The sequence below is a fragment of the Cherax quadricarinatus genome, chromosome 85 (assembly GCF_038502225.1).
Source record: "Cherax quadricarinatus isolate ZL_2023a chromosome 85, ASM3850222v1, whole genome shotgun sequence".
Classification (NCBI taxonomy): Eukaryota; Metazoa; Arthropoda; class Malacostraca; order Decapoda; family Parastacidae; genus Cherax; species Cherax quadricarinatus.
In genome coordinates this window covers 14,441,633-14,467,743 of record NC_091376.1, presented here as the reverse complement: position 1 = coordinate 14,467,743, position 26,111 = coordinate 14,441,633, and the positions used below count along the sequence as shown (strand labels likewise).

General features: G+C 37.8%; 1 protein-coding gene across 1 annotated transcript in view; it reads right to left on the bottom strand.

Annotated features, from left to right (window-relative positions):
• Window positions 1-1,677: 1,677 nt before the first annotated feature.
• The window catches only part of LOC128703136 (delta(3,5)-Delta(2,4)-dienoyl-CoA isomerase, mitochondrial), a 92,976-nt gene continuing 68,542 nt past the window's right edge, over window positions 1,678-26,111 (bottom strand). Inside the window, exon 5 of the mRNA XM_070103446.1 lies at window positions 1,678-6,459. Coding sequence (XP_069959547.1) covers window positions 6,358-6,459 — 102 coding nt within the window. The 3' untranslated portion in view covers window positions 1,678-6,357. The remainder of the gene's footprint in view (window positions 6,460-26,111) is intronic.

Below are 26,111 nucleotides of genomic sequence, written 5' to 3'. Positions count from 1 at the left end.
CTGACAGGCAGCCTTCAGAAATACTCCCATCACCCAAGGACAAACAGCCAGCACATTCCATGGTAAAACCACCACTGAGGTCCTCAACAGAATGACACAATGATCCCTTTGTTCTCAACCTACTAGCTGGAATTTACAAGGGAAATATCCCCAACAGCCAGATGGCAGAGGGAAGGGAGGCACAGTATTTAGATTCAATCTGAAAGAGACAAGAGGTCTAATTCCTTGGATCAAGAGCCTTTTCACCATGTCTAGGGACCTCTGTTGAAGGGATTAATGAAGTTGTATGATTTAAGTGTTGGAGTCTGTCAGAGGTAAGACTTAAATTAGGGTATTATTCCATAATACTCTAGTTTAAGGAGTATGATATTATTGTCTACTGTATTAAAACCTTTTCCTAGGTCAATAAAGAGGCCTACTGGATATTCATTGTTATTTATTGTTGCTTCCCCACAGACTACATTCCAGCTATACTGCTGGGTAGACAAAGTGTCAACACTGTTATAACCACAAGTGGATTAACCCTGATTGCATACCATTCCCTAGACACTATGACCTCCCAATAATTTTAACACCACTACACCGATGATAATTATATTTACAAAAAACTGCTAAGCCAATTCAAAATACAGGTTTCAAAAGGATGGACCCAATTGGTATGACCTTGTGATTAAACGTTGCCTTAACACACGCCAGACAGTCATATGAGGGATGAGGGATCACAAGTTCACTCGTCATGCCATCCAAGAACTTGTGATCCTCATATGACTGTCTGGTGTGTGTTAAGGCGACGTTCATTTTTTTTAACACCATGTATACTATAAAAGTATTTCTGGAATGAACTTTTTATATTTAGTTTGGTGAAATTTGGGTTTTGCATTTTACTGAAATAATGACATTAAAACTCTGCCTCTTCCTGGAGAGCTGCAACATGTAAATAAAAAGATCTAAAATTTGGAACTCCCTTCCAGAAGATGCAAAAAATTTCTCTTAAGCCACTTGAATAATTAAAAAAAAAAGAACCTTGCTTAAATTATGTTAAGCCTCATGTATCAGTAGCAACCCTGTTGACCCAAATCATATTCATAATGATGTTCTCATCATCAACACTCCATGTCAACATATGTATTAACCAAAAATATGTTATACCAAATCTTCCGGGTTTAGCGCTTCCCCCTTGATTATAATAATAATCCATGTCAACATGTGTATTAACCAAAAATATGTTATACCAAATTGTTACACAAGATTTCATAATTTTATAAATCATAAACAAAACTTACATCATATTGGCTTTCTTAAAGTTGTTTAATGAATGTCAATTAATTCTATGTTAATTGTATCTAACTTTATACAATTAAGTTGTTTGAACATGGGCAATTTATATGTTTTATCCAAACTTCTGGGAGTTTGGCTCACATGGCATAAGCTGTTAAAGCCTGTAAAAAGTAACAAAATTTCCATATTTTTAAATCAATATATCCCTAATTCTCCACGGGGAAGTGGAGAAGAATTCTTTCTCCATAAGCCATGAGAGAACTAAAATACCGGGAGCAAGGAGCTAGTAACCCCTTCTCCAAATTTAAAAAGGAAAACTTAAGTTTTTCTTTTTAGGTCGCCCTGCAGCGCTGTATAGTCCTTGTGGCTTAGCGCTTCTTTTTTTGATTATAATAATAATTAGGTCGCCCTGGTTCATTGAAAAAAAATATCCCTAATTAACTTTCTCTACTTCAAAAATACAAAACTATCTACTATCCACAAAGTACACTGATGTGAAATGCATGAGAGCTATTTTATTTATAAAATATGCAGCATAAAAATGGCTAGGCTATATTCAATTCAATATTCATGGTACTTGAAATTTGTTTAGATTTTAAAATTACAAATGTGAGTTTACATCTTATAAAAGTAAGTTTAATACAAAAAACTTCATATTCTCTTGACCAAACATTTCTTTGCTTTTTACAATAAAAATAACCAATATTTTTTTTAGCACTAGACAAGGGAAACCAGAAATATTATTACTGTTATAATCAAATTAAGCATTAAACCCACAAGGGTCACTAGGGAAGTGTTCATTGCAATTATGGATTTAGAAAAGGCATATGATAAGAGTGGATAGGGGAGCAATGTGGTAAGTTACTAAATGCTGTAAAGAGTTTTTATGAGGATAGTGAGGCTCAGGTTAGGGTGTGTAGAAGAGAGGGAGACTACTTCCCAGTAAAAGTAGGTCTTAGACAGGGATGTGTAATGTCACCATGGTTGTTTAACCCTTTGACTGTTTCAGGCCCCTTTCTGAAACTGTCATTCTATGTCGCTCAATTTTTGAAAGAAAAAAATTTTTTTTTTTATGAAATGATAGAGAATCTTTTCCCGATGATAATGACACCAAAAGTTCGAAATTTGGTCGAAAACTCCTGGAATTATGCTCCCGCGAAGTTAGCGGTCTCGGCAACATATGCGTATCGGCGATTTCGCCGACTTTGAGCCCTATTTTCAGCCAATTCCATTGTTCCAGTTGACCAAACTCATAGCTATTTCTTTAGAACTCCATTTTTCTATCAGCTGAGTACAAGAAACCTCCCATTTACTAATTTGGACTACCCAATATGGTGGTCAGAAATTGGCAATTTGGCCAATTTCACGCAAACTAAAAAAGATGCCAATTTCAAAATAGGGTTCAGAATAAACAAGGTAGACATTTGTGGCACTAAAATAACATATGCTCTGTTCATTAGTCACATCTCTAGGCCCTTCTTATATTATTATTGCTTTCTATTTTGATTTTTTATTCATACAAAAAAATACAAAATTTACTGTTATGCAGACTACTGCATTATTGCAAAAATGGTATAAATAATATCAGTCCACTAGGGAAAGAATATTAGACTCCCCAGTTGACGTGTATTGGACGTGTGGTGTGATTTATTTACTCCTGAACATTGGTAAAAATCGAACATTTTCGCTACTTTGAGCTCAGTATTCCTTGTGGCTTAGTGCTTCTTTTTTGATTATAATAATAATTGAGCTCAGTTTCAAGGTCGTTTTCATCGTCAAAGTAATGAAAATCATCTCTATTTCTGTAATATGTTCTCCATTTTATCACCTAAGACCATGAAAACGCGAATACAACGATAAATACTATACGAAAATACACCTCAAAGTCGGCGTTTTATTCCCAAAAAACGATCATTTTTTTTTTCTCATTACGCAATGTGTGCTGCAGGATTTTTTTTATGTGGTGCACACTGACCACACAGACCCATTCTCTCACATGTGGGCCTACCAGCTTTCTCCCGCTTGATTTGAAGCCGCTAGAATTGTTGAGTATATATACGTCAGAAACATTGGCTTGTAAGACGTATTTATACGTCGAAAACAGTCAAAGGGTTAATATATTTATAGATGGGGTTGTAAAAGAAGTAAATGCTAGGGTGTTTGGGAGAAGGGTGGGATTAAATTATGGGGAATCAAATACAAAATGGGAGTTGACACAGTTACTGTTTGCTGATGATACTGTGCTTTTGGGGGATTCTAAAGAAAAGTTGCAAAAGCTAGTGAATGAGTCTGGGAGGGTGTGTAAGGGTAGAAAGTTGAAAGTGAATACAGATAAGAGTAAGGTGATGAGGGTATCAAACGATTTAGTTAAAGAAAAACTGGATATTATATTGGAGGGAGGGAATATGGAAGAAGTGAATGTTTTCAGATTTAGGTGTTGACTTGTCAGCAGATAGGTTTATGAAGGATGAGGTAAACCATATAATTGACGAAGGAAAAAAAGGTGAGTGGTGCACCGAGGTATCTTTGGAGACAAAGAATGTTATCCATGGAGGCAAAGAAGGGTATGTACACCCAAATAAGAGTTTATTTGGGTGTGAAGCATGGGTTGTAAATGCTGCAGTGAAGAGGAGGCTGGAGGCAGTAGAGATGTCGTGTCTAAGGGTAATGTGTGGTGTAAATATTATGCAGAGAATTCGTAGTGTGGAGTTACTAAAAGTATTAGTCAGAGGGCTGAAGAGGGGCTGTTGAAGTGGTTTGGTCATTTAGAGAGAATGGAAGGAAGGCAGGGCAGGGGTTGCACCCGAAAATGTTGGAGGGGGTAAAGGAGATTTTGTGGGCGAGGGGCTAAGACTTCCAGCAAGCATGCGTGAGCGTGTTAGATAGGAGTGAATGGAGATGAATGGTTTTTGGGACCTGATGAGCTGTTGGAGTGTGAGCAGGTTAATATTCTGTGAAGGGATTCAGGGAAACTGGTTAGCTGGACTTGAGCCCTGGAAATGGGAAGTACAATGCCTGCACTTTAAAGGAAGGGTTTAGGATATTGGCAGTTTGGAGGGACAGCAATTATGTATGAGTGATGGTGAAAGTGTTGAATGATGATGAAAGTTTTTTCTTTTTTTTCTGGGTCACCCTGCCTTGTTGGGAAGCAGCCAACGTGTTAAAAAATAAATCCTTCCCTGATAGTACTCGACCCTTTTAATCATCTCTCTCATGTTTTCCTTCTCTCTTACACTCCTGACTCATTCCCTGATAGTACTCATTTATGTCATGTTTCCCTTCTCTCTTACATCTCTTGCTCACTCATCACGTACAGTATCATGCCCAAATTCACCCGCTACTTCTCCTTTTTCAAATACCATACACCTAGCTACTTCCTCTCCCACTCACTGTCATCTAAGCACTACCCACCTTGCCTCACCCCTAATCTTAATAGAGAGAATTTTATTTAGCTCAATGGCTGTCGACTGCCAAGGCAGGATAGCCCAAAGAAAATGCATTAAGAAAAGATATCCGCCCTAAAACACGACGTCTAGGTAGAAGTCCCACCACATGCTATATGACAGAAGGATCAGTGTGGTATACAACAGCACACAGAATCACAAAGGCAATAAGTCACAATACTGTGATTGGAACAAGTCAACTCTCAAAATGAAATTGAAAACTGAACAATGTTTCCATTTCATTCCAGGACAAACTGCAATGTCCAGTTTTTGTATTCTATTTGATGTTAACTGGGTGTTATAAAAGAAAAAAAACTGGAGACAGCAACCACAATTCTGACAGCTCTAGAGGATAAACTGCAATATTCCCAAATAGGCATCATATACTAAGGAAATACAGACAATAGTTTGATGCTAATGATTAGGATCTAGTGTTTTAAGTAGCTAGAAAACTTGAACAAAGGCAAATTCCATGACTGCACTGAAGGAACAGCCACATGACCCAAAGTAATAGTAGTAATCTATAACCTTCCTGAACAACAAAACAATGGCAGTACGAGAACAAGGCCATAATACCGAGAAAAAAAAATTACGAAAGCAAATAATAAAAAGACATTGGTTACAGTAGAGTCCATCATTGGTATAATATTTCACCTACAGATGGGCCTTTTCAAGGACTCCACTACAAGTAGTGTCTTTTTTTACCACTTGTTGGCACCCCACCTCCAATTTCTATAATAATAATAGTTTTTATTTCCACAAGTGCATGTACAAGGTGTACAGGCGTAGCTAAAAGTAAATAGTCATTGGGATTTCTGGACAGCTGAAAAAACTGCAGATGCAGTTCAAATATACAAGCAAGAGACACCTATTTACAGCCCCACGCTGCTAATGTGTATAATCTCCCAAGTATTACTAAAGATAATCAGAAAGAGGTTGGTGGAACACCTAAAGGAATGATTTTGTTGCAGAAAACTAGAGCAGATTCAGGGAAGGGAAATCAAGTAAGTGTCATGATCTGGTTGGAACTCTATGACAGAATGACAGAGATCAAGCAAGAAAGAAAAAGATAGCCTACATTTTCTAGAACCATGGGAAAACTACTGACAAACTGAATTTAGGAGAATGATCCACAAATTAGAGAAGTAGGCGGAGGTGCAAAGAAAAATGCTATAATGAATCAAGGAATACTTAAGGAACAAGAGTGTGTAAAGATAAGGGAGGAGACCTCAGGATGGGAAAGATAATGGAGGAGGCCTCAGGATGGGAAAGATAATGGAGGCCTCAGGATGGGAAAGATAATGGAGGAGGCCTCAGGATGGGAAAGATAATGGAGGAGGCCTCAGGATGGGAAAGGTACTATAATAGTATTATGCTAAACTTCACACAAGTGTAATATAACTGGCTTCTCTTTCTGGATGGCTATTTTAACTTGGTATGTTAGTATTATTTGTGTCAAGTGTTTATGTTCATTACTTTTATTGTTTGTTAACTTTATCCTTGTTTTTATTGTGTTGTTTATACATTATGTTTATACCAGTGAGCTCTGAGTAACCTACATCATTAAAACACTCCAGAAATGTCACACTAACTTACAACTAATAGCTAGGCTTTCTGAAGATGTATTCTACTGTATTTATAGCTTTGAAAATGTTGCTTTGATCTCTCCCTTGCTCATCTGAGCCATAGCAGCAATTTTCACATCTTCACTCTGTAGCATCGACATATTCAATATCCTCTGCAAAGAAAGAAACATTAAAATCATTATAACAGAAATGAGAAGATGGCTATAACTTGTGAATATAAACACCACACAAGGCAAAGCCTTTATAGTACAAAACATTTTGTTTGAAAAGAGCTTTATGGAGGTCATCATATAGAACACCAAAATACAGTCATAATGAAGAAGAGCATAAAAATGAGAGTAGTCAGAGTGAGACAAGTCTATAAGGGAAGAACTGTGCCTCAATGTATTTCATGAAGTAATTTTGCTCTGCCCAGCCATAATACCACAAGAGGTGAAGAACCTCTTGGTCTGTTCTATGGAGTCCATACTTTCCGTGACAGCTGCCTCTAAGCATTTTTTTTAACCTGTATCTGTTAACCCATTGACTGTTTCGGTCGTATATATAAGTCTTACGAGTCACCATGTTTGACGTATATATACTCAAAAATTCTAGCGGCTTCAAATCAAGCAGGAGAAAGCTGATAGGCCCACATGTGAGAGAATGGGTCTGTGTGGTCAGTGTGCACCATATGAAACAAAATCCTGCAGCAAGCAGTGCATAATGAGAAAAAAAAAATTCAACCATTTTTTTAATTAAAATGCTGAATTTGTGGTCTATTTTCATATAGTATTTATGGTTGTATTCTTGTTCTCATTTGATAGAAATAGAGGTGATTTTGATTGGTTTTACTATGAAAAGAACCTTGAAATGGAGCTCAAAGTAGGGGAAATGTTTGATTTTTTGCCAATGTTCAAAAGTAAACAAATGATGTCATTTTCCAATAAATGTCCAAGTAGTCATTCTAATATGCAGTCATGAATGGGTTGACATTATTTATACAATTATTACAGTATTGCAGTAGTCTGCATAACAGTAAATCTTATATTTTTTTGTTTGAATAAAAATTCAAAATAGAAAGCAAGAGAAATATCAGAGGGGCCTGGAGATGTGACTGATGAACAAAGAAAACATTATTTTAGAGCCAGGAATGTCTGCATTGTTCATTCTGGACCCTATTCTGAAATTGTCATATTTTTTAATTTTCATGAAACTGGCCAAATCACAAATTTCTGACCACGTTATTGGGTAGTTGAAATCAGTAAATGGGCAGTTTCTTGTACTCAATCGATAGAAAAAAATGGAGTTCTAAAGAAATTGCTATGAGTTTGGTCGACTGGAACAAGGGAATTAGCCGAAAATAGGGCTCAAAGTGGGCGAAATTGCCGATTTGTAAATATCGCCGAGGTCGCTAACTTCGAGAGAGCGTAATTCCATCAGTTTTCCATTAAATTTCACCCTTTTGGTGTCATTACAATTGGGAAAAGATTCTCTAAAATTTCACAAGATAAAATAATTTTTTTTTTTTTTGAAATTTCGCGACACCAGGATTTGGGGTTGCAACAGTCAAAGGGTTAAATGACATTTTACTCTATAGATTCTGGGTTAGTTGTGAAACAATGAATATGAAAGCAGTGTGTTGACAAGAATTATAAAATGGCATAAAACTGGAATACAGCAGAGCCCCGCTTTACGGCACTCCATTAATAGACATTTCAAACCATACCCCCGGCCGGGATTGAACCCGCGGTCATAGAGTCATGTAGACATTTCAAATTATGATCAAAACTCTATATACTGCTCCTCCCACTTGACTTTCTAGTACGGTCACCACGCACCACCCAATTTGTTTACACTCTCCGTTAGCACATCTCTCCATTATGTCTGGAAATTTTTGAAAATTTCAAGTGTTTTAAAGTTATTGCGTATTTTATATGTACTCTGATAATTATACTTATGTGTACCTATACCTAAATAAAGTTACACACAATGCTATCATGCAGGTACACATTAAAATCTCTAAGTGTCCCTCTAGTCTTGACGCCATAGTAATAATAATAACACTACAGTGGAACCTCTACTTGTGAGTTTAATCCATTCCATGACCTTGCTTGCAACTGGATTTGCTCGTTTGCAGAGTCAATTTTCCTCATTTAAATTAATTGAAATGCAATTAATCCGTTCCAGTGGAATTCTGTACTTCAATAATTTCGCTAATATCAACTCTACGGCTTATTTATCTATCTCACTTCATCTAATATGACATAATAAACAATATAAATAACATACAAACCTGATATATACTCTAAAATGAATAAAATATGTCATTCATGTAGTGGTATGGGTGGTGTTGGCGGTGGACGAGTTTGTCTGGAGACCGGGCAAAATACTTCATGAATAATTTCTCTAATAACATCTACACCTACCATCCGGCTTACGACCTGCTCGAATTACGACCACTCGACTTGCAACTGTGTTTTTTATGCCAAATTTCTGGGAAATAAACAACTATTTGTTCTGTACACAGTGTTTATCCTAAACCTTACAGTATAAAATACAGTACTAACAGCATAAAAAGTAAAGTAAAACATGAAATACCAAAATAAAACAATAAAATAAAGTCATTACAAAAATGTGATGTTGACATTTGGTAGTAAAGTTCGACTTACGACCGGTTTCTCGGAACCGAACTCGGTCGTAAGTTGGATGGTAGGTGTATATGGCCTATTTATATATCACAGTTCATCTAACATGACACAACAAACAATAAAAATAACAGAAATATGATATATACTCTAGAATGAATAAAATACATGTATGTCATTATGTAACAGGAGGAGGCAGCCACAACCGCTCCCTCTTTGTTGTGGTAAACACTGCCATCTAGCGACGGCCTTTTGAAGCCGTCTATTATAATTGTTATATGTAGTACATTATTATTATACATGTACAGTAAGGCCCCGCTTTATGACGTTCCGCCAATATGGCGGTCAGATTATGACCAAAATTTGCTATACGGCAAGCGGTCTTTTAAATACGGCGCCCCCCACCCGGTTTGTTTACATTTTCCGTGACCACATCTATTATGTCAGGAAACTTTCCAAATTTTCTAGTGTTTTAAGGTTACTGCATATTTTATATGTACTCTGATAATTATACTTATGTGTACCTGTACCTAGATATACTTACACACTGTGCTGGTGTGCAGGTACACATTAAAATCTTTAAGTCTCTCTCTACTCATGACGCCAATACTTCGTAATAATAATCACTCTTGGGCACGCTAAATGTCTTATTTTACATCAATATAAGCATTTTCATTAATCCATCTATGATATTTTCCTCAAAATTATATATGAAACCCATTACATAGCATATAAACATGACACATACACTCACAGAATAAAAATTGATGTAAATATAAGATTTGTTTACAAAGCAGCTGTGTAGGTAGTGTTGGAAGAATTACGTTTTCTCTAGTCAAACTGGGGGATAACTGTAGAAAAATATTCTTTTCGTATGCCTTTACTCTATGTATAGCAATTCACGACCCTTGTGGGTTTAGTGCTTTTTATTAATAATAATAATAATTATTATTATTAATATTAATAATAATAATATTATTATTATTATATTATTAATAATATTATTATTATTAATAATAATAATATTATTATTATTATTATTATTATTATTTTCATTCACTCTAAAAATGGTGTGTTGCTGTTTGTTTATTCTGAACTAACTTGTACAACTTGTACACAATGTAAGAGTATTTGTATTCTGAGGTAATTATTATTAAAATAAAAAAATATTGAGGTAAAAGTTTTACAAACTCTTACAAACATACGTGAATGAACTAAAAGTAGACACATATTAATACGCATTTATTTCGCCTGACCAAGTGATCGCCCACTACCTGTTCAGTTTGTGTTCTTACATTGTCTCAACTCTGTATCTCGTTCTCTCTCTCGTTTACTCTTTCGTTAACTAGTTGGCTCTCATTGACGATGGCATCTAAGGTTAGCTGTAATAAAAAGAGAAGTCGTAAGCTTGCTTTAAGTGCCAAGTTAGAGGATGATGGTGTGCCATTCTGATGTTATTCAACAAACACCCTGCCACTCACCTCTCACACATTAATATTAATATTTTAAGGTAAGTAATAAGTGTACTCTGAGTGTATCTTACCTTTTATTGTGTTTTTAATGCCTATTTCTATTGCTAACTTAATATAAGTTAGTGTAAACTTGTTGTCTGGCATTTATTGCATATTTTATATGCTCTGATAATAATACTTGTGGAGCTGGGTGGAGGGACATTACATTTTCTCTGCTCAGCCATCAGAGAAAACGTGTACGAATCTGTGTTTGGCCCAGCCACTCCCCCACTCCGCTTTTGTTTACAATTTTCGGCATGAATTATTCATTACTTCTACCTTCGTTTATGATGGCATCTAAAGGTAGTTGTTAGAAATAATTAAATTCAGTGAACAAGGCATGTCGATGTTAATAATATGACTCTGGGCCACACTGTAGGTAGCTGGTAGGTGTAGCCCAGGCGGGCTACACCTACCGGCTACACCTACCGGCTACCTACACTGACTTTATACAAATAAATACTACTCACCTCTCTTACTATATTAAGACTACACATATTTTAAGGTAAATAATGAGTGTCCTGTATGTGCATTTTACCTCTCTGGGATGTTTTAAATATCGTATATTAAGTATGAGACGGGGAGCCAGTGCTACCTACACCTGGGCTACCTGCACCTGACTTCCTACAAATAAGTACTACTCACCTCTCTCTCTACATTAAGATTACAAATACTTTAAGATAAGTAATGAATTTACTGTGAATGTATTTTACTTTGTGTGTTTTTAATGCCTAGTTCTATTACTAACTTAATGTAATTTAGTGTAAAATTGTTTTCTGGCATTTATATGCATTTATAAATGGAAAAAAATGGAGTTCTGCCTTCCAGCGATGTCTGCTTTCCGGCGACAGCCTGGAAACTAACCCGCCGTATAAGTGGGGCCCTACTGTATAAGTATTATTATTATACATATTATATTATTATTATTATTATTACTGTATTATTATTATACTATTATTATTATACGTATTATTATTATACGTATTATTATTATACATATTATTATTATTATTATTATATAAATAATTTGTAATTATTGTATTCACACAAAAAATATAAGATATACTGTTATTACTTATTGCAATAATTGTATAAATAATGTCAACCCATTCACGACTGCATATTGGAATGGACTGTGACGTCATTTGTTTACTCTGAAACAATCAAGCAATGGACCATTTCTACTAGGCTGAGCTCAATTTCAAGGCAATTTTCATTGTGAAAGCAATCAAAATCATATCTATTTCTGTAATATATCTTCCATTCTATCAAATGAGACCAAAAAAACGAGAATACAACCATAAAAACCATTTGAAATTACTGCTAAGGAGTGGCTAATTGCTGAAAAGTGAACTCCATTATTTATGCTTAGATTTCTTTCATTTTTGGTGTACATTAAGAAGCATCTTTCCATCATACATTGCCCAAGTTTCAATAAGATAGTCCAACAAACAAATGAGATACAATTCCCAAGATCAAGAGCAAGAGCCCCTCACCAGTGTCAAGGAACCTGCCTTGAGGTCTGCTCACTTGTGGAAATTTTGCTCGCATATGGAAACAAAAAATCGACCCATCAACTGCTTGTATTTGGAAAAACTCACACGTGAACACGCTTGCAAGTAGAGGTTCCACTGTAATATGTAATAATGAAAATCACTCTTAGGCACTTTAAATGTCTTATTTTACATTAATATAGTCTCTCCTCACTTAGTGATGCCCTCATTTACCAACGACTCGGACTTACAACATGCTCACTGACCAGTATGCATACCTAAATAATGAATGTTAGAGCTGATTTCCTCTATTCTGTTTATTACAATATACAGTACACTTCTGTATAAACATTTAAAAATATACCAGAAATGTTATAAAGTGTACACAGGTGACATTAAAACAACATCGAAGATGGTTGACACAAACTCACTACCATTATAATATGCTCCTCACTTAGTGATGAATTTGTTTACTGACGTGGTCTTAGGAACGGAACTCCACCGTTAAGTGAGGAGAAACTGTATGGATATTTTCAATAATCCATCTATGATATTTTCTTCAAAATTATGTAAGAAACATGTTACATAGCATATAAACATGATACACCCACAGTACAATAAACTTCACATAAATACAAGATGTGGTAGCTGAGCAGAAAGAAAAAATTCTGTTTTCTTTGGTCCAGCACCAGAGAAAATGTGTATTAATCTGCCTTTGGCCCAGTCACTCCCCTTAACACATTTGGCTTTGTTTACAATTCTTGGCATGACTTCTCATTACTTCTCCCTTTGTTTATGATGGCATCTAAAGGTAGTTGTTAGAAATTATTATACTCAGTGAACATATACAGATACAAATGAATGTATTAATAATTTTCTATAAAAAAAAAAAAAAAAAAAAAACACTACCTCTATAACAAGCACTGCCCTAAAAAAAAAAAAAACAGATCATAGCTAAGAGACTGAACAGTCCCTGGCTAACACCCAGCATCCTTAAATCCATTAACACAAAGCACCTATATGAAAGACAGTATAGAATGGGTCAAATAACTAGAGACCATTCTCAACGTTACTTGTTAATCCTAGCCAGCCTGATCAGGTCAAAAAAATTGTATTATGAAAACAGATTACAACATAAAAAGTGATATGAAAAAGACCTGGAAAACCCTATCCAAAATTCTAGGAACTAAAAAGATATCCAAAAACAAAACAATCAAATTAAAAAAGTCAAACGAACCCCTACTCCCACCAAATTAAACAGCAAACAGACTCAATGTTTTCTTCTCCACCATAGAAAAGAATCTAGAGAGCAAAATCCCAAGCTCAAATACCCATCCATCAGACTACCTCATGGGCGCCTACCCAAATACACTATTCCTAGCCCCAATCAACCCAACAGAAGTCTTGCTCATCATCAACACCCTTAAAAACAAGGCAGGGGACATAAATAACTTACCACCTTTTATATACAAAAAAGCTTCACGAGTACTGTCAAAAATAATTGCAACACTCTTTAACAAATCCATTGAATCCTCCACCTTCCCAGCAATTCTCAAAATAGCGAGGGGCCACCCCGATCCACAAAGGAGGTGATCAAACTGACTTGAATAACTATAGACCATTATCTAACCTACCTCTGCTCTCTAAAATCTTTGAAAAATTAATTCATAGACAGATATATCCTACCTCGCCTCACACAACATACTAAACCCCTGTCTATTTGGATTCAGGACTAATAAAAGCACAAATGATGCTATTATACACATGCTAGAACTAATATACATTGCTCTCGAGAAGAAAGAAGTCCCACTGGGAATCTTCATTGATTTACGTAATGCTTTTAATACAGTTGACCATGATTTGCTGCACATTAAATTAACACACTATGGTATAAGAGGGCACTTTCTCAACTACCTAAAGTCATACCTTAGTAACAGAAGCCAATATGTGTACACAAATGAAGCAAACTCTTCCACTCAACCAATCACAGTCAGTGCCCCACAAGGAAGTGTCCTTGGCCCACTCCTCTTTCTCGTTTACATCAATGACCTACTGAATGCATCACAGCCACTCAAACCCATATTATTTGCAGATGACACAACATACATCTTCTCTCACCCAAACCCAGTCATACTGGCTAACACTGTTAATGCCGAATTGCAGAAAATATCTACCTGGACGATGACAAATAAGCTTACTCTCAATACTGACAAAACCTATTTCATTCAGTTCGGAAACAGAGCTGCAAATGTTCCACCTAACATAACGTTAAACGGATCACCTATCACAAGACTCACAGAGGGAAAATTCCTTGGAATCCACCTTGACAGTGGCCTCAAATTCCAGACACACACACACACAAATTTTTAAGAAAATCTCCAAAACAGTAGGCATACTATCAAAGATACGGTGCTATGTTCCTCGATCAGCTCTCCTTGCACTGTATCATTCACTCATCTACCCTTATCTCACATATGGAATTTGTGCATGGGGCTCAACAACATTAAATCACCTAAGACCACTAATAATCCAGCAAAAGGTTGCAGTCAGAATAACAAATTCCCACTCCCAACAGCATACTCCACCAATATTCAAAAGTCTAAAACTGCTCACCATTAACCCTTTCAGGGTTTTGGCCGTACTAGTATGGCTTACGCACCAGTGTCCATGACATACTAGTACGCCTAAATTCTAGCGCCCTCAAATCTAGTGAGAGAAAGCTGGTAGGCCTACATATGAAAGAATGGGTCTATGTGGTCAATGTGCACAGTATAAAAAAATCCTGCAGCACACAGTGCGTAATGAGAAAAAAAAACTTTGACCGTGTTTTTGGATTAAAACAGCGCCTTTGCACTGTATTTTCGTATGGTATTTATTGTTGTATTCTAGTTTTCCTGGTCTCATTTTATAGAATGGAAGACATATTACAGAAATTTAAATGATTTTGACTGGTTTTATGATGAAAAGTACCTTGAAATTGAGCTCAAAGTAGCAGAAATGTTCGATTTTTACCAAAGTTCAAAAGTAAACAAATCATGCTATGCGTCCAATACACATCATCTGGTGAGTCTAATATTCTTTCACAAGTGCGCTGATATTATTTATACCATTTCTACACTAATGCAGTAGTCTGCATAACAGTAAATCTTCTATTTTTTTGTGAGGATAAAAATTCATAGTGAAAAGCAAAAGAATGTAAGAGGGTCGTGGGGACGTGACTAATGAACAGAGGAAATGTTATTTTAGTGCCAGGAATATCTTTCTTGTTTCTTCTGGACCCTATTCGGAAATTGACATCTTTTGAAATTTGTGTGAGATTGGCAAAATTGCTAAATTCTGACCACTGTATTGGATAGTTGAAATCGGTAAATGGGTGGTTTCTTGTACTCATTCGATAGAAAAAATAGAATTCTAGCGAAATAGTTATGATTTTTGTCGACTAGTACACTGGAATTGGCCGAAAATAGGGCTCAAAGTGGGCAAAATTGCCGATGCGTAAACATTGTCGAGACCGCTAACTTCGCGAGAGCATAATTCCGTAAGTTTTCCATCAAATTTCATACTTTTGGTGTCATTATGACCGGGAAAAGATTCTCTATCTTTTCATAAGAATTTTTTTTTTTTTTTTTTAAATTTGGGGGACCCTGAGAACAAGTCTCGGAGAGGGCCTGTGGACCCTGAAAGGGTTAAGAGCATCCATACTTATTCATGTGCCTACTACATACATAGAACACTACACTCAAACATAAACCCCCCACTCAAACTTCTCCTCACTAACCTTAACAGAACACATGACCACAACACAAGACACAGATCTCTTTTTGATGTACCCCGTGTCCATATCTCACTGTGTAAAAACTCTATGAACAAAAAGGGCCTCAAAATTTGGAATTAATTACCAGTAAATACTAAAGCAACCAGGTCTGAACACCAATTTAAGGCTCTTCTCAAAAACCACCTACTCACCCTAAACTAAATACTCAATACTCAATATTTAACTTTACCAAAAATCTCCCAATTACCTAAATCTTAAAACTTCAAATCTAGACGCCCAAAGTTCATACATTATTAATACTACATTGTATTATAAATACCTACCCAAAACAATACTGCCTTAAAACAAATTGTAGCATTTTCATACTATAAACTACTTTCAACAACTCACAATGTTATATTCCCATAACATAATTTCAATATTCATTATTGAAACTATTGTAATTAGAGTAAAATTACTGTCTACTATAAACAAAAAAGACGTACAACTTAAACTATGATAAATTTCTTTAGTACAGTGGTCCCTCGATAATCGTAAGGCTCGATAGTCATAATTTTCGAAAATTGTAACGTTATTTTCGTCAAAACATTGGCTCGCAAATCGTCATTTGACTCGCAAATAGTCATTTGTCTGGGACGCGTACACACAGCCCCGAGCCGCCTCACACTCCATTCCCAGCCAGTGTGCCATTGTTTATCAGTGAGTGAGGATGATCCCACGAGTTCATACGATACATTTCATAATACAGTGGACCCCCGGTATTCGATATTAATCCGTTCCTGAGAGCTCATCGAATACCGAAAATATCAAAAAGCGAATCAATTTTCCCCATAAGAAATAATGGAAATCAAATTAATCCGTGCAAGACACCCAAAAGTATGAAAAAAAATTTTTACCACATGGAATATTAATTTTAATAAATAACAAAAAAAGGCACAAATAACCCGCACATAAAAGAGAGAAGCTTACAACGACGTTTCAGTCCGACTTGGACCATTGACAAAGTCACACTAACCAGAAGTGGAGCAGGACAGCTATATATAGGCAGGAAGAGGTGGTGGTAGTAGTAGTAGTAGTACAAGAATGGTATATAATACCGACAAGATGAAATTAAGACACATGCGCAACACCCGGGCATCCCTATCATAGACGTTTCGCCATCCAGCCAGCCACTGGATGGCGAAACGTCCACAACAAAGATAACCAGACGCCGCACATGTGTCTTAATTTCATCAGTAGTTGTAGTAGTAGTAGAAGAGGTAGTGGTAGTGGTAGAAGTGGGAAATAAGGAGGACGAGCCAGTCAAATACAAAGGAAGGGGAGCACTACAAGAGAGCTAGGTGCCCACTGAGGGAGAGCAAGCGCCCAGAGGTGCGTGAAAGGGGAAGTGGTGAAATAAATGAAGAAGGAACAGAAACACGAGACAGAAGAGAGAAAGACAACCCAGAGGAGAAAAGGAAAGGGGAAGAGGGAGAAGAAGAAAAAGAAAAAGAAAAAATGAGGAGTCAGGTTAAGTCATGGGTGTTCTGAAGTTTGGAGCATTTTACAATGTAGTGGGAGAGGAAGGCATCTACAGAGACGAAGCCAGGGCTAAGGTTCATACAAGGAAAGTTGTGTATTAGAGAGGATTCAACTAGACGGCGACTGTTCGAGTTGGAAGTAGGGAAGACAGTTTTAGCAGAAGACCAGTCAATAGGATGGCTATGATCTCTGACGTGACAGAAAAGAGCATTGTTAGTGTCGGCAAGCCTAACACTATTTTTGTGCTCCCTAAGTCTGTCAGAAAGAGATCGACCAGTTTCTCTGAAGTATTGAAGAGGACAGGAGGAGCAAGAAATAGAGTAGACACCAGGAACATCTGTAGAGGGAGGAGAGGTATGAACAAGATTAGTGTGAAGAGTGTTAGTCTGGCAGAAGGTAAGCTTGATGTCTAAGGGACGGAGAGAATTGTTGAGATTAGAAAGACCGGAAATGTAGGGAAGGCAGAGGATAGAAGAGTTCCCAGGAGTAGAGAGTTTGGGAGAGAAGAAATTGTGTTTAGCATGTGAGAGGGCAGAGTCTATGAAATGGGAAGAGTAGCCAAGACGGGAAAACGAATTATGAAGAGTGGAAATTTCTGCTGGAAGGAACTGAGGATCACAGATGCGGAGGGCACGGAGAAAGAGGGAGATAAGAACACTTTTCTTGACAGGGGAAGCATGATAGGAAAAGTAGTGAATGTACATGCCACTGTGCATAGGAAAAACAGGAAAAACCTGTATCTGAGCGGTGGACATGGACATCAAGGAAAGGAAGCAAGGAATTAGATTCCCATTCAGCTTTAAACTTAATGGAAGGGGCAAGATTATTAAGAGCTTCAAGAAAAGGTTGGAAGAGACTGGAGTCACGAGGCCACAGAGCAAAGATATCATCCACATAGCGGAGACAGAGTGAAGGTTGCACATCGAGGGAAGGAAGAAGAACAGTCTCGAAGTATTCCATGTAAAGATTAGCAAGAACAGGAGAGAGAGGAGAGCCCATAGCGACACCAAAGGTTTGAGAATAATATTTCCCTTGGAAGGAAAAGGAGTTAGAGTCCACACAGAGGCAGATAAGATCAAGAAAGACATCAGTAGGTATAGGGAGATGAAGAAACCCTTCATGGGCCTTCTCTCTAAGGAAATCAAGGACATCATCAAGAGGGACATTGGTGAAGAGGGACTTAACGTCAAGACTAAGCATCTTACAGGTTGGGAGAGAGCGAACCCGTTCAATGAAGTCTTGAGAGTGACGGAGGTGGGCAGGAGAAAAAGCACCAAGAAAGGGAGTGAGGGTTTTGGCCAACCAAGAAGCAAGAGAATAAGAGACAGAACCTCTAGAGGATATGATAGGACGAAGAGAAATATCAGGTTTATGAGTTTTGGGAAGGCCACAGAAATAGGGAAGAGAGGGACAGATGACACGAAACCGTTGAACAAGGTCAAAGTCAGGAGGACAGAGGTCGGAGAGAGTCCTTAGTTTTTTGTTGAAAGTTCTCTTGATGCGATCAAGAGGGTTGGAAACAAGAGGAGTGTAGGTACGTGAGTCAAAGAGCAAGACATCAGCTTTACGGAGGTAATCCTCGCGATCAAGGATAACTACCGAATTACCTTTGTCAGAAGATAGTATGACAATGTTAGTGTTGGATTTAAGAGAAGAAAGGGCAAGTTGGTAACGGCGTGGAAGGTGGTGATTCTTAGAAAACAGACTAACAAGAGCAGGAAGGAGAGCGCCACGAAAAGTGGACAAGTCAGGAAGATTACGGGAGCGAGATTGACAAAAGAAATCAAAAGAGCTAATCAGGGAAATACCAACGCGAGGGGTAGGCGAAGTGGCAAAGGAAAGGCCAAAACCAAGAAGTTCAAGCTCATACTGGGAGAGTGAGACAGAAGACAGGCTAGTAACACAGTCAGTGAGGGAGAATTTAGACCAAGGGCTAGCTGAGACGAGACGTTGGAGTTTATTCTGTAGTTTGGAAGAATGAATTTGTGTATTCAGGCGAGCAATGTCAAAGGCAATGGTAGAGAGAAGGTTACAGAGATCCTGTGGTAGAGCCGCAAAGAGAGCACATTGACGTTGACGGAAAGTAAAGAAGGCATCTTCAACCTGTGATTTAGTAGAAAGAATGAGCTGTTGAAGTAGGAGACGGGCATGATCAGGAAAGGGAGTGCCCAGTGGGTTGGTTTTCAGGAAGTGGGAGAAGGAAGGGGGCAGAACTTGTTCAGCAAGACAGTCACGTAGGAAGCGAAGCTGATTCTGCGGGTTATTTGTGTATTTAATTTTAATACACACAAACTGAAGAAGACATGCACAGTTACATGACACTTACCTTTACTGAAGATATGGTGATGATTGATGGGATGGGAGGAGGGGAGAGTGTGGATGGTGTTAGTGTTTAGAAGGGGAATCCCCTTCCATTAGGACTTGAGGTAGCAAGTCCTTTTCCGGGGTTACTTCCTTCTTCTTTTAATGCCACTAGGACCAGCTTGAGAGTCACTGGACCTCTGTCGCACAACAAATCTGTCCACAGAGCTCTGTACCTCCCGTTCCTTTACGATTTGTCTAAAATGGGCCACAACATTGTCATTGTAATAGTCACCAGCACGGCTTGCAATAGCTGGGTTAGGGTGATTTTCATCCATAAAGTTTTGCACTTCAACCCACTGTGCACACATTTCCTTAATCTTTGAAGTAGGCACAATGGATTCCACAATTGGCATAGGCATCTCAGGGTTAGCCCCAAACCCTTCAAAATCTTTCTTAATTTCCATACTAATTCTCACCCTTTTTATCAAGGGGTTGGCACTAGAAGCTTCCTTGGGGCCCATGGTGACTTATTTTGCAGGTGCAATCACTAAAAACGCTGTGATAATATGAAATGTTCTGATTGTATGTTTGGATGCGACCGCGGAGGCTGGCCTGTAAACACTGGCACCCACGGGACAAGTGAGGCACGCTCAGGCCACACGTGGACGCGTCTCGAACGGAACAAATCGCATTGTTCGAGTTTTTTAGCATTAGTCGAGGCAAAATTTTTGCGTTAAAATGTATCGCTAGTCGGATTTAATGTTATACAATGCCATCGTTGGTCGAGGGTCCACTGTATTATTACTATTATTATTATTATTATTATTATTATTATATAAATAATTTGTAATTTTTATTCACACAAAAAATATAAGATTTACTGTTATTCCTTATTGCAATAATTGCATAAATAATGTCAACCCATTCATGACTGCATATTGGAATGGACTCTTAAACAACCAAGCAATGGACCATTTCTCCTAGGTTGAGCTCAATTTCAAGGCACTTTTCATTGTGAAAGCAATCAAAATCATATCTATTTCTGTAATATATCTTCCATTCTATCAAATGAGACCAAAGAAACGAGAATACTGTACAACCATAAAAACCATTTAAAATTACTGCTAAGGGGTGGCTAATTGCTAAGAAGTGAACTCCATTATTTATACTTAGATTTCTTTCATTTTTGGTGTATGTTAAGAAGCATCTTTCAATCATACATTGCCCAAGTTTCAATAAGATAGTCCAACAAACAAATGAGATACAATTCCCAAGATCAAGAGCAAGAGTCCCTCACCAGTGTCAAGGAACCTGCCTCGAGGTCTGCTCGCTTGTGGAAATTTTGCTTGCGTATGGAAGCAAAAAATTGACCCATCGACTGCTCGTATTTGGAAAAACTCACACGTGGACACGCTCGCAAGTAGAGGTTCCACTGTATATATACGTCAAACACGGTGGCTCGTAAGACGTATATAGATGACCGAAACAGTCAAAGGGTTAAGCCTGCCCATAATACCTAGGCATGATAGTGGCTCTCTTTGCACTGCAACTCATTACTGTAATTTCATAATCTCAATGTAATCTTGCAAAGAAATAAAATTTGATTTGATGGTAATAATATCCCTCCGAGCACTTTAAATATCATATATTACAACAGGAATGGGAGCCAGTGGGCTTCCAGGCTACCTATACCTGACTTCCTACAAATAAAGAGTACTCACTTCTCACCCTACATTAAGACTACAAATATTTTAAGGTAAGTAATGAATGTACTGTGTATGTACAGTGGACCCTTGCCTAACGATGGCATCACATAACGTTAAATCCACATAGCGATTCATTTTAACTCAAAAATTTTGCCTCGCCTAGCGCTAAAAAAACTCGTTCAACGCGATTCGTCCGAGACGCGTCCATGTGCGGCCTGAGCCAGCCTCACTCGTTCCGCTGGTGGCATTGTTTACAAGCCAGCCTCCGCGGTCACATCCAAGCATACAATCGGAACATTTCATATTATTACAGCGTTTTTAGTGATTTCACCTGCAAAATAAGTGACCAAGGGCCCCAAGAAAGTTTCTGGTGCCAACCCTACAGGAATAAGGGTGAGAATTACTATGGATATGAAGAAAGAGATCATTGCTAAGTATGAAAGTGGAGTGCGTGTCTCCGAGCTGGCCAGGTTGTATAGTAAACCCCAATCAACCATCGCTACTATTGTGGCCAAGAAAACGGCAATCAAGGAAGCTGTTCTTGCCAAAGGTGCAATTTTGTTTTCGAAACAGAGATCGCAAGTGATAGAAGATGTTGAGAGACTGTTATTGGTGTGGATAAATGAAAAACAGATAGCAGGAGATAGCATCTCTCAAGCGATCATAAGTGAAAAGGCTAGGAAGTTGCATGAGGATTTAATTAGAAAAATGCCTGCAACTAGTGATGATGTGAGTGAATTTAAGGCCAGCAAAGGTTGGTTTGAGAGATTTAAGAAGCATAGTGGCATACATAGTGTGATAAGGCATGGTGAGGCTGCCAGTTTGGACCACAAAGCAGCTGAAAAATATGTGCATGAATTCAAGGAGTACATAGACAGTGAAGGACTGAAACCTGAACAAGTGTTTAATTGACAGCTAAGAGACTGAACAGTCCCTGGCTAACACCCAGCATTCTCAAATCCATAAATACAAAACACCAATATGAAAAACAGTACAGAATGGGTCACATAACCAGAGACCAAACAAAACGTTACTCGTCAATCCTAACCAGCCTGATAAGAAGGGCAAAAAAATTGTATTATGAGAACAGATTATCCAACTTACGAGGTGATATAAAAAAGACCTGGAAAACCCTATCAGAAATTCTGGGAACAAAAAAGATATCACGAAATAGCGAAATAAAATTAGCAAAATCAGATGAACCCCAACTCCCACCAACAGAAACAGCAAACAGACTCAATGATTTCTTCTCCACTATAGGACAAAACCTTGCCAATAAAATCCCAAGCTCAGATACCCCACCAAATGACTACCTCACCGGCAACTACCCGAACACACTGTTCCTAGCTCCGACTAACCCATACGAAGTCTCCCTTATTATCAACGCACTAAAAAACAAGGCAGGAGATTTAAATACCTTACCACCCTTTATATACATAAAAGTGTCACAAGTGCTATCACCAATCATTGCAACACTCTTTAACAAATCCATTGAATCCTCCACCTTCCCTACAGTACTCAAAATAGCAAGGGTCACCCCGATCCACAAAGGAGGAGACCAAACAGAGTTGAATAACTATAGGCCAATATCCAACTTACACCCTCTCTCAAAAATCTTCGAAAAATTAATTCATAAACGAATCTACTCCTACCTTATCTCCCAAAACATACTCAACCCCTGCCAATTTGGATTCAGGCCTAATAAAAATACTAATGATGCTATTATACACATGCTAGAACATATATACACTGCAATAGAGAAAAAAGAAGTCCCACTGGGGATCTTCATTGACTTACGTAAAGCTTTTGATACAGTTGACCATGACTTGCTCCACGTAAAATTATCACACTATGGTATAATATTGCACTCCCTCAACTACCTCAAGTCATACCTCAGCAACAGAAGCCAATATGTGTACGCAAATGGGGCAAACTCTTCTGCACAACCAATTACAGTTGGTGTCCCACAGGGAAGTGTCCTTGGCCCTCTTCTCTTTCTCCTATACATAAATGACCTACCAAATGCTTCTCAATTACTCAAACCCACACTATTTGCTGATGACACAACATACGTCTTCTCCCACCCGAGCCCAGTCACGCTAGCCAATACTGTAAATACCGAATTACAGAAAATATCTACCTGGATGAGTACTAACAAACTTACACTAAACATTGACAAAACCTACTTCATTCAGTTTGGTAACAGAGCTACAGATGTCCCTCTTAACATAATGATAAACGGATCACCTATCACAAAGCTAACAGAGGGAAAATTCTTAGGAATCCACCTTGATAATAGACTCAAATTTCATACACATATACAACAAATTTCTAAGAAAATTTCCAAGACTGTAGGCATACTATCGAAGATACGGTACTATGCTCCACAGTCAGCCCTCCTGGCCCTATATCACTCTCTTATTTACCCCTATCTCACCTATGGAATTTGTGCATGGGGCTCAACAACAAGTAACCATCTCAGACCACTAATTACCCAACAAAAGGCTGCAGTTAGAATGATAACAAATTCTCACTACAGGCAGCACACTCCACCAATATTCAATACACTCAACCTACTCACCATACAAAACATCCATACTTATTACTGCACCTATTACATACATAGAACACTCAACTCTGATATTAACCCTCCCCTCAAACATCTCCTTGCCAACCTCAACAGAACACATGACCATAACACAAGGCACAGATCACTCTTTGATATTCCTCGTGTCCATCTCACGCTATGCAAAAACTCAATGCACATAAAAGGCCCTAAAATCTGGAATTCATTACCTGTTAATATAAAAGAAACACTACCTGTTTATAAATTCAAGTCTCTTCTCAAAGATCACTTACTCACCCAAAACCAAATAAATACTGAATAACTGAACCTTATAAATTGTATATCTTAAATGTTTCTCACAATTATATCACATAAATGTTAAACCTAAAACCCAATCTAACTTTATTATTTTTTAAATTCACTACCTAACAGAATACTCCATTCTACTGAATTTACAACAATGCATGCAACCATATGACCTGTCTTTGTAATACTCACTTGTGCTTTATAGTAATCAGTTTACATTAATGTTTTTCACTGATTTCATCATTGCTTAGTTAATCTTAAGTTAATTTTAAGCCAGCCCGTAATGCTATGCATAGTATAAGTGGCTTTGGCATGCTGCTCTTATCTGTATTTTTTTTTGTACCTCTGTAAGTGTGCTCAAATTATAAATAAATAAATAAATAAATAAATAAATAAATAAATTGTGACAAAACAGGCCTGTTTTGGAAGAAAATGCCAAGCAGGACCTACATTACTCAGGAGGAAAAGGCACTCCCAGGACATAAGCCTATGAAAGACAGGCTTACTCTGTTAATGTGTGCCAATGCTAGTGGTGATTGCAAAGTGAAGCCTTTATTGGTGTATCACTCTGAAACTCCCAGAGCGTTCAGGCAAAAGAATATCCTCAAGGCTAATTTGTGTGTGCTGTGGAGGGCAAACAGTAAGGAATGGGTCACTAGGGACTTTTTCTATGACTGGCTACACCATGCATTTGCCCCCACTGTGAAAAATTACTTAATTGAAAATAAATTAGACCTTAAGTGCCTCCTGGTATTAGACAATGCCCCTGGTCATCCTTCAGACTTGGCAGAGCGACTTTCTAGGGACATGAGCTTCATTAAGGTTAAGTTTTTGCCTCCTAATACCACTCCTCTCCTGCAGCCCATGGACCAGCAGGTCATTTCCAACTTCAAGAAACTGTACACAAAAGCTATGTTTGAAAGGTGCTTTGAAGTGACCACAGAAACTCTATTGACTCTAAAGGAGTTTTGGAAGGATCACTTTAATATCCTCAATTGTATAAACCTGATAGGTACGGCTTGGGAGGGAGTGACTAAGAGGATCTTGAACTCTGCCTGGAAAAAACTGTGGCCAGAATGTGTAGACAAAAGGGATTTCGAAGGGTTTGAGGCTAACCCTGAGAAGCCTATGCCAGTTGAGGAATCTGTTGTGGCATTGGGGAAGTTCTTGGGGTTGGAGGTTAGTGGGGAGGATGTGGAAGAGTTGATGGAGGAGGACAATGATGAACTAACCACTGATGAGCTGTTAGATCATCTTCAACAGCAAGAGGCTAGACCTGAGGAAAATGCTTCAGAGGAGGGGATGGATAAAGTGAAGAAGTTGCCTACTTCAAAGATTAAGGAAATGTGTGCAAAGTGACTTGAAGTGCAAAGCTACTGCAAGTTGTGTTGGCAACCTGTACAATAACACTGTTATGAACCACTTTAGGAAAATCATAAAGGAACGAGAGGTACAGGCCTCTATGGACAGATATGTTGTGCGACAGAAGTCCAGTGACCCTGAAGCTGGTCCTAGTGGCATTAAAAGAAGAAGGGAAGTAACCCCAGAAAAGGACTTGCTACCTCAAGTCCTAATGGAAGGGGATTCCCCTTCTAAATAATAGGTTCAACACTCTCCTCCTCCCATCCCATCAGTCATCACCAGATCTTCATTAAAGGTAAGTGTCAATTATTCTATTGTTATTATTCTATTGTTATTGTTGTTATTGTAATTATTCTATTGCATTAAACTTAATATTTCATGTGGTAAAAGTTTTTTTTTTATACTTTTGGGTGTCTTGCACGGGTTAATTTGATTTCCATTATTTCTTATGGGGAAAACTGATTCGCTTTCCGATAATTTTGGTTTACGATGGGCTCTCAGGAACGGATTAATATCGGGAACCGGGGGTCCACTGTATATTACTCCAGTTGACCAAATCCTTAGCTATTTCACTAGTATTACTTATATTCTATTTAATGAGCACAAGAAATCGCCAAGTCAACCTTTTCAACTACA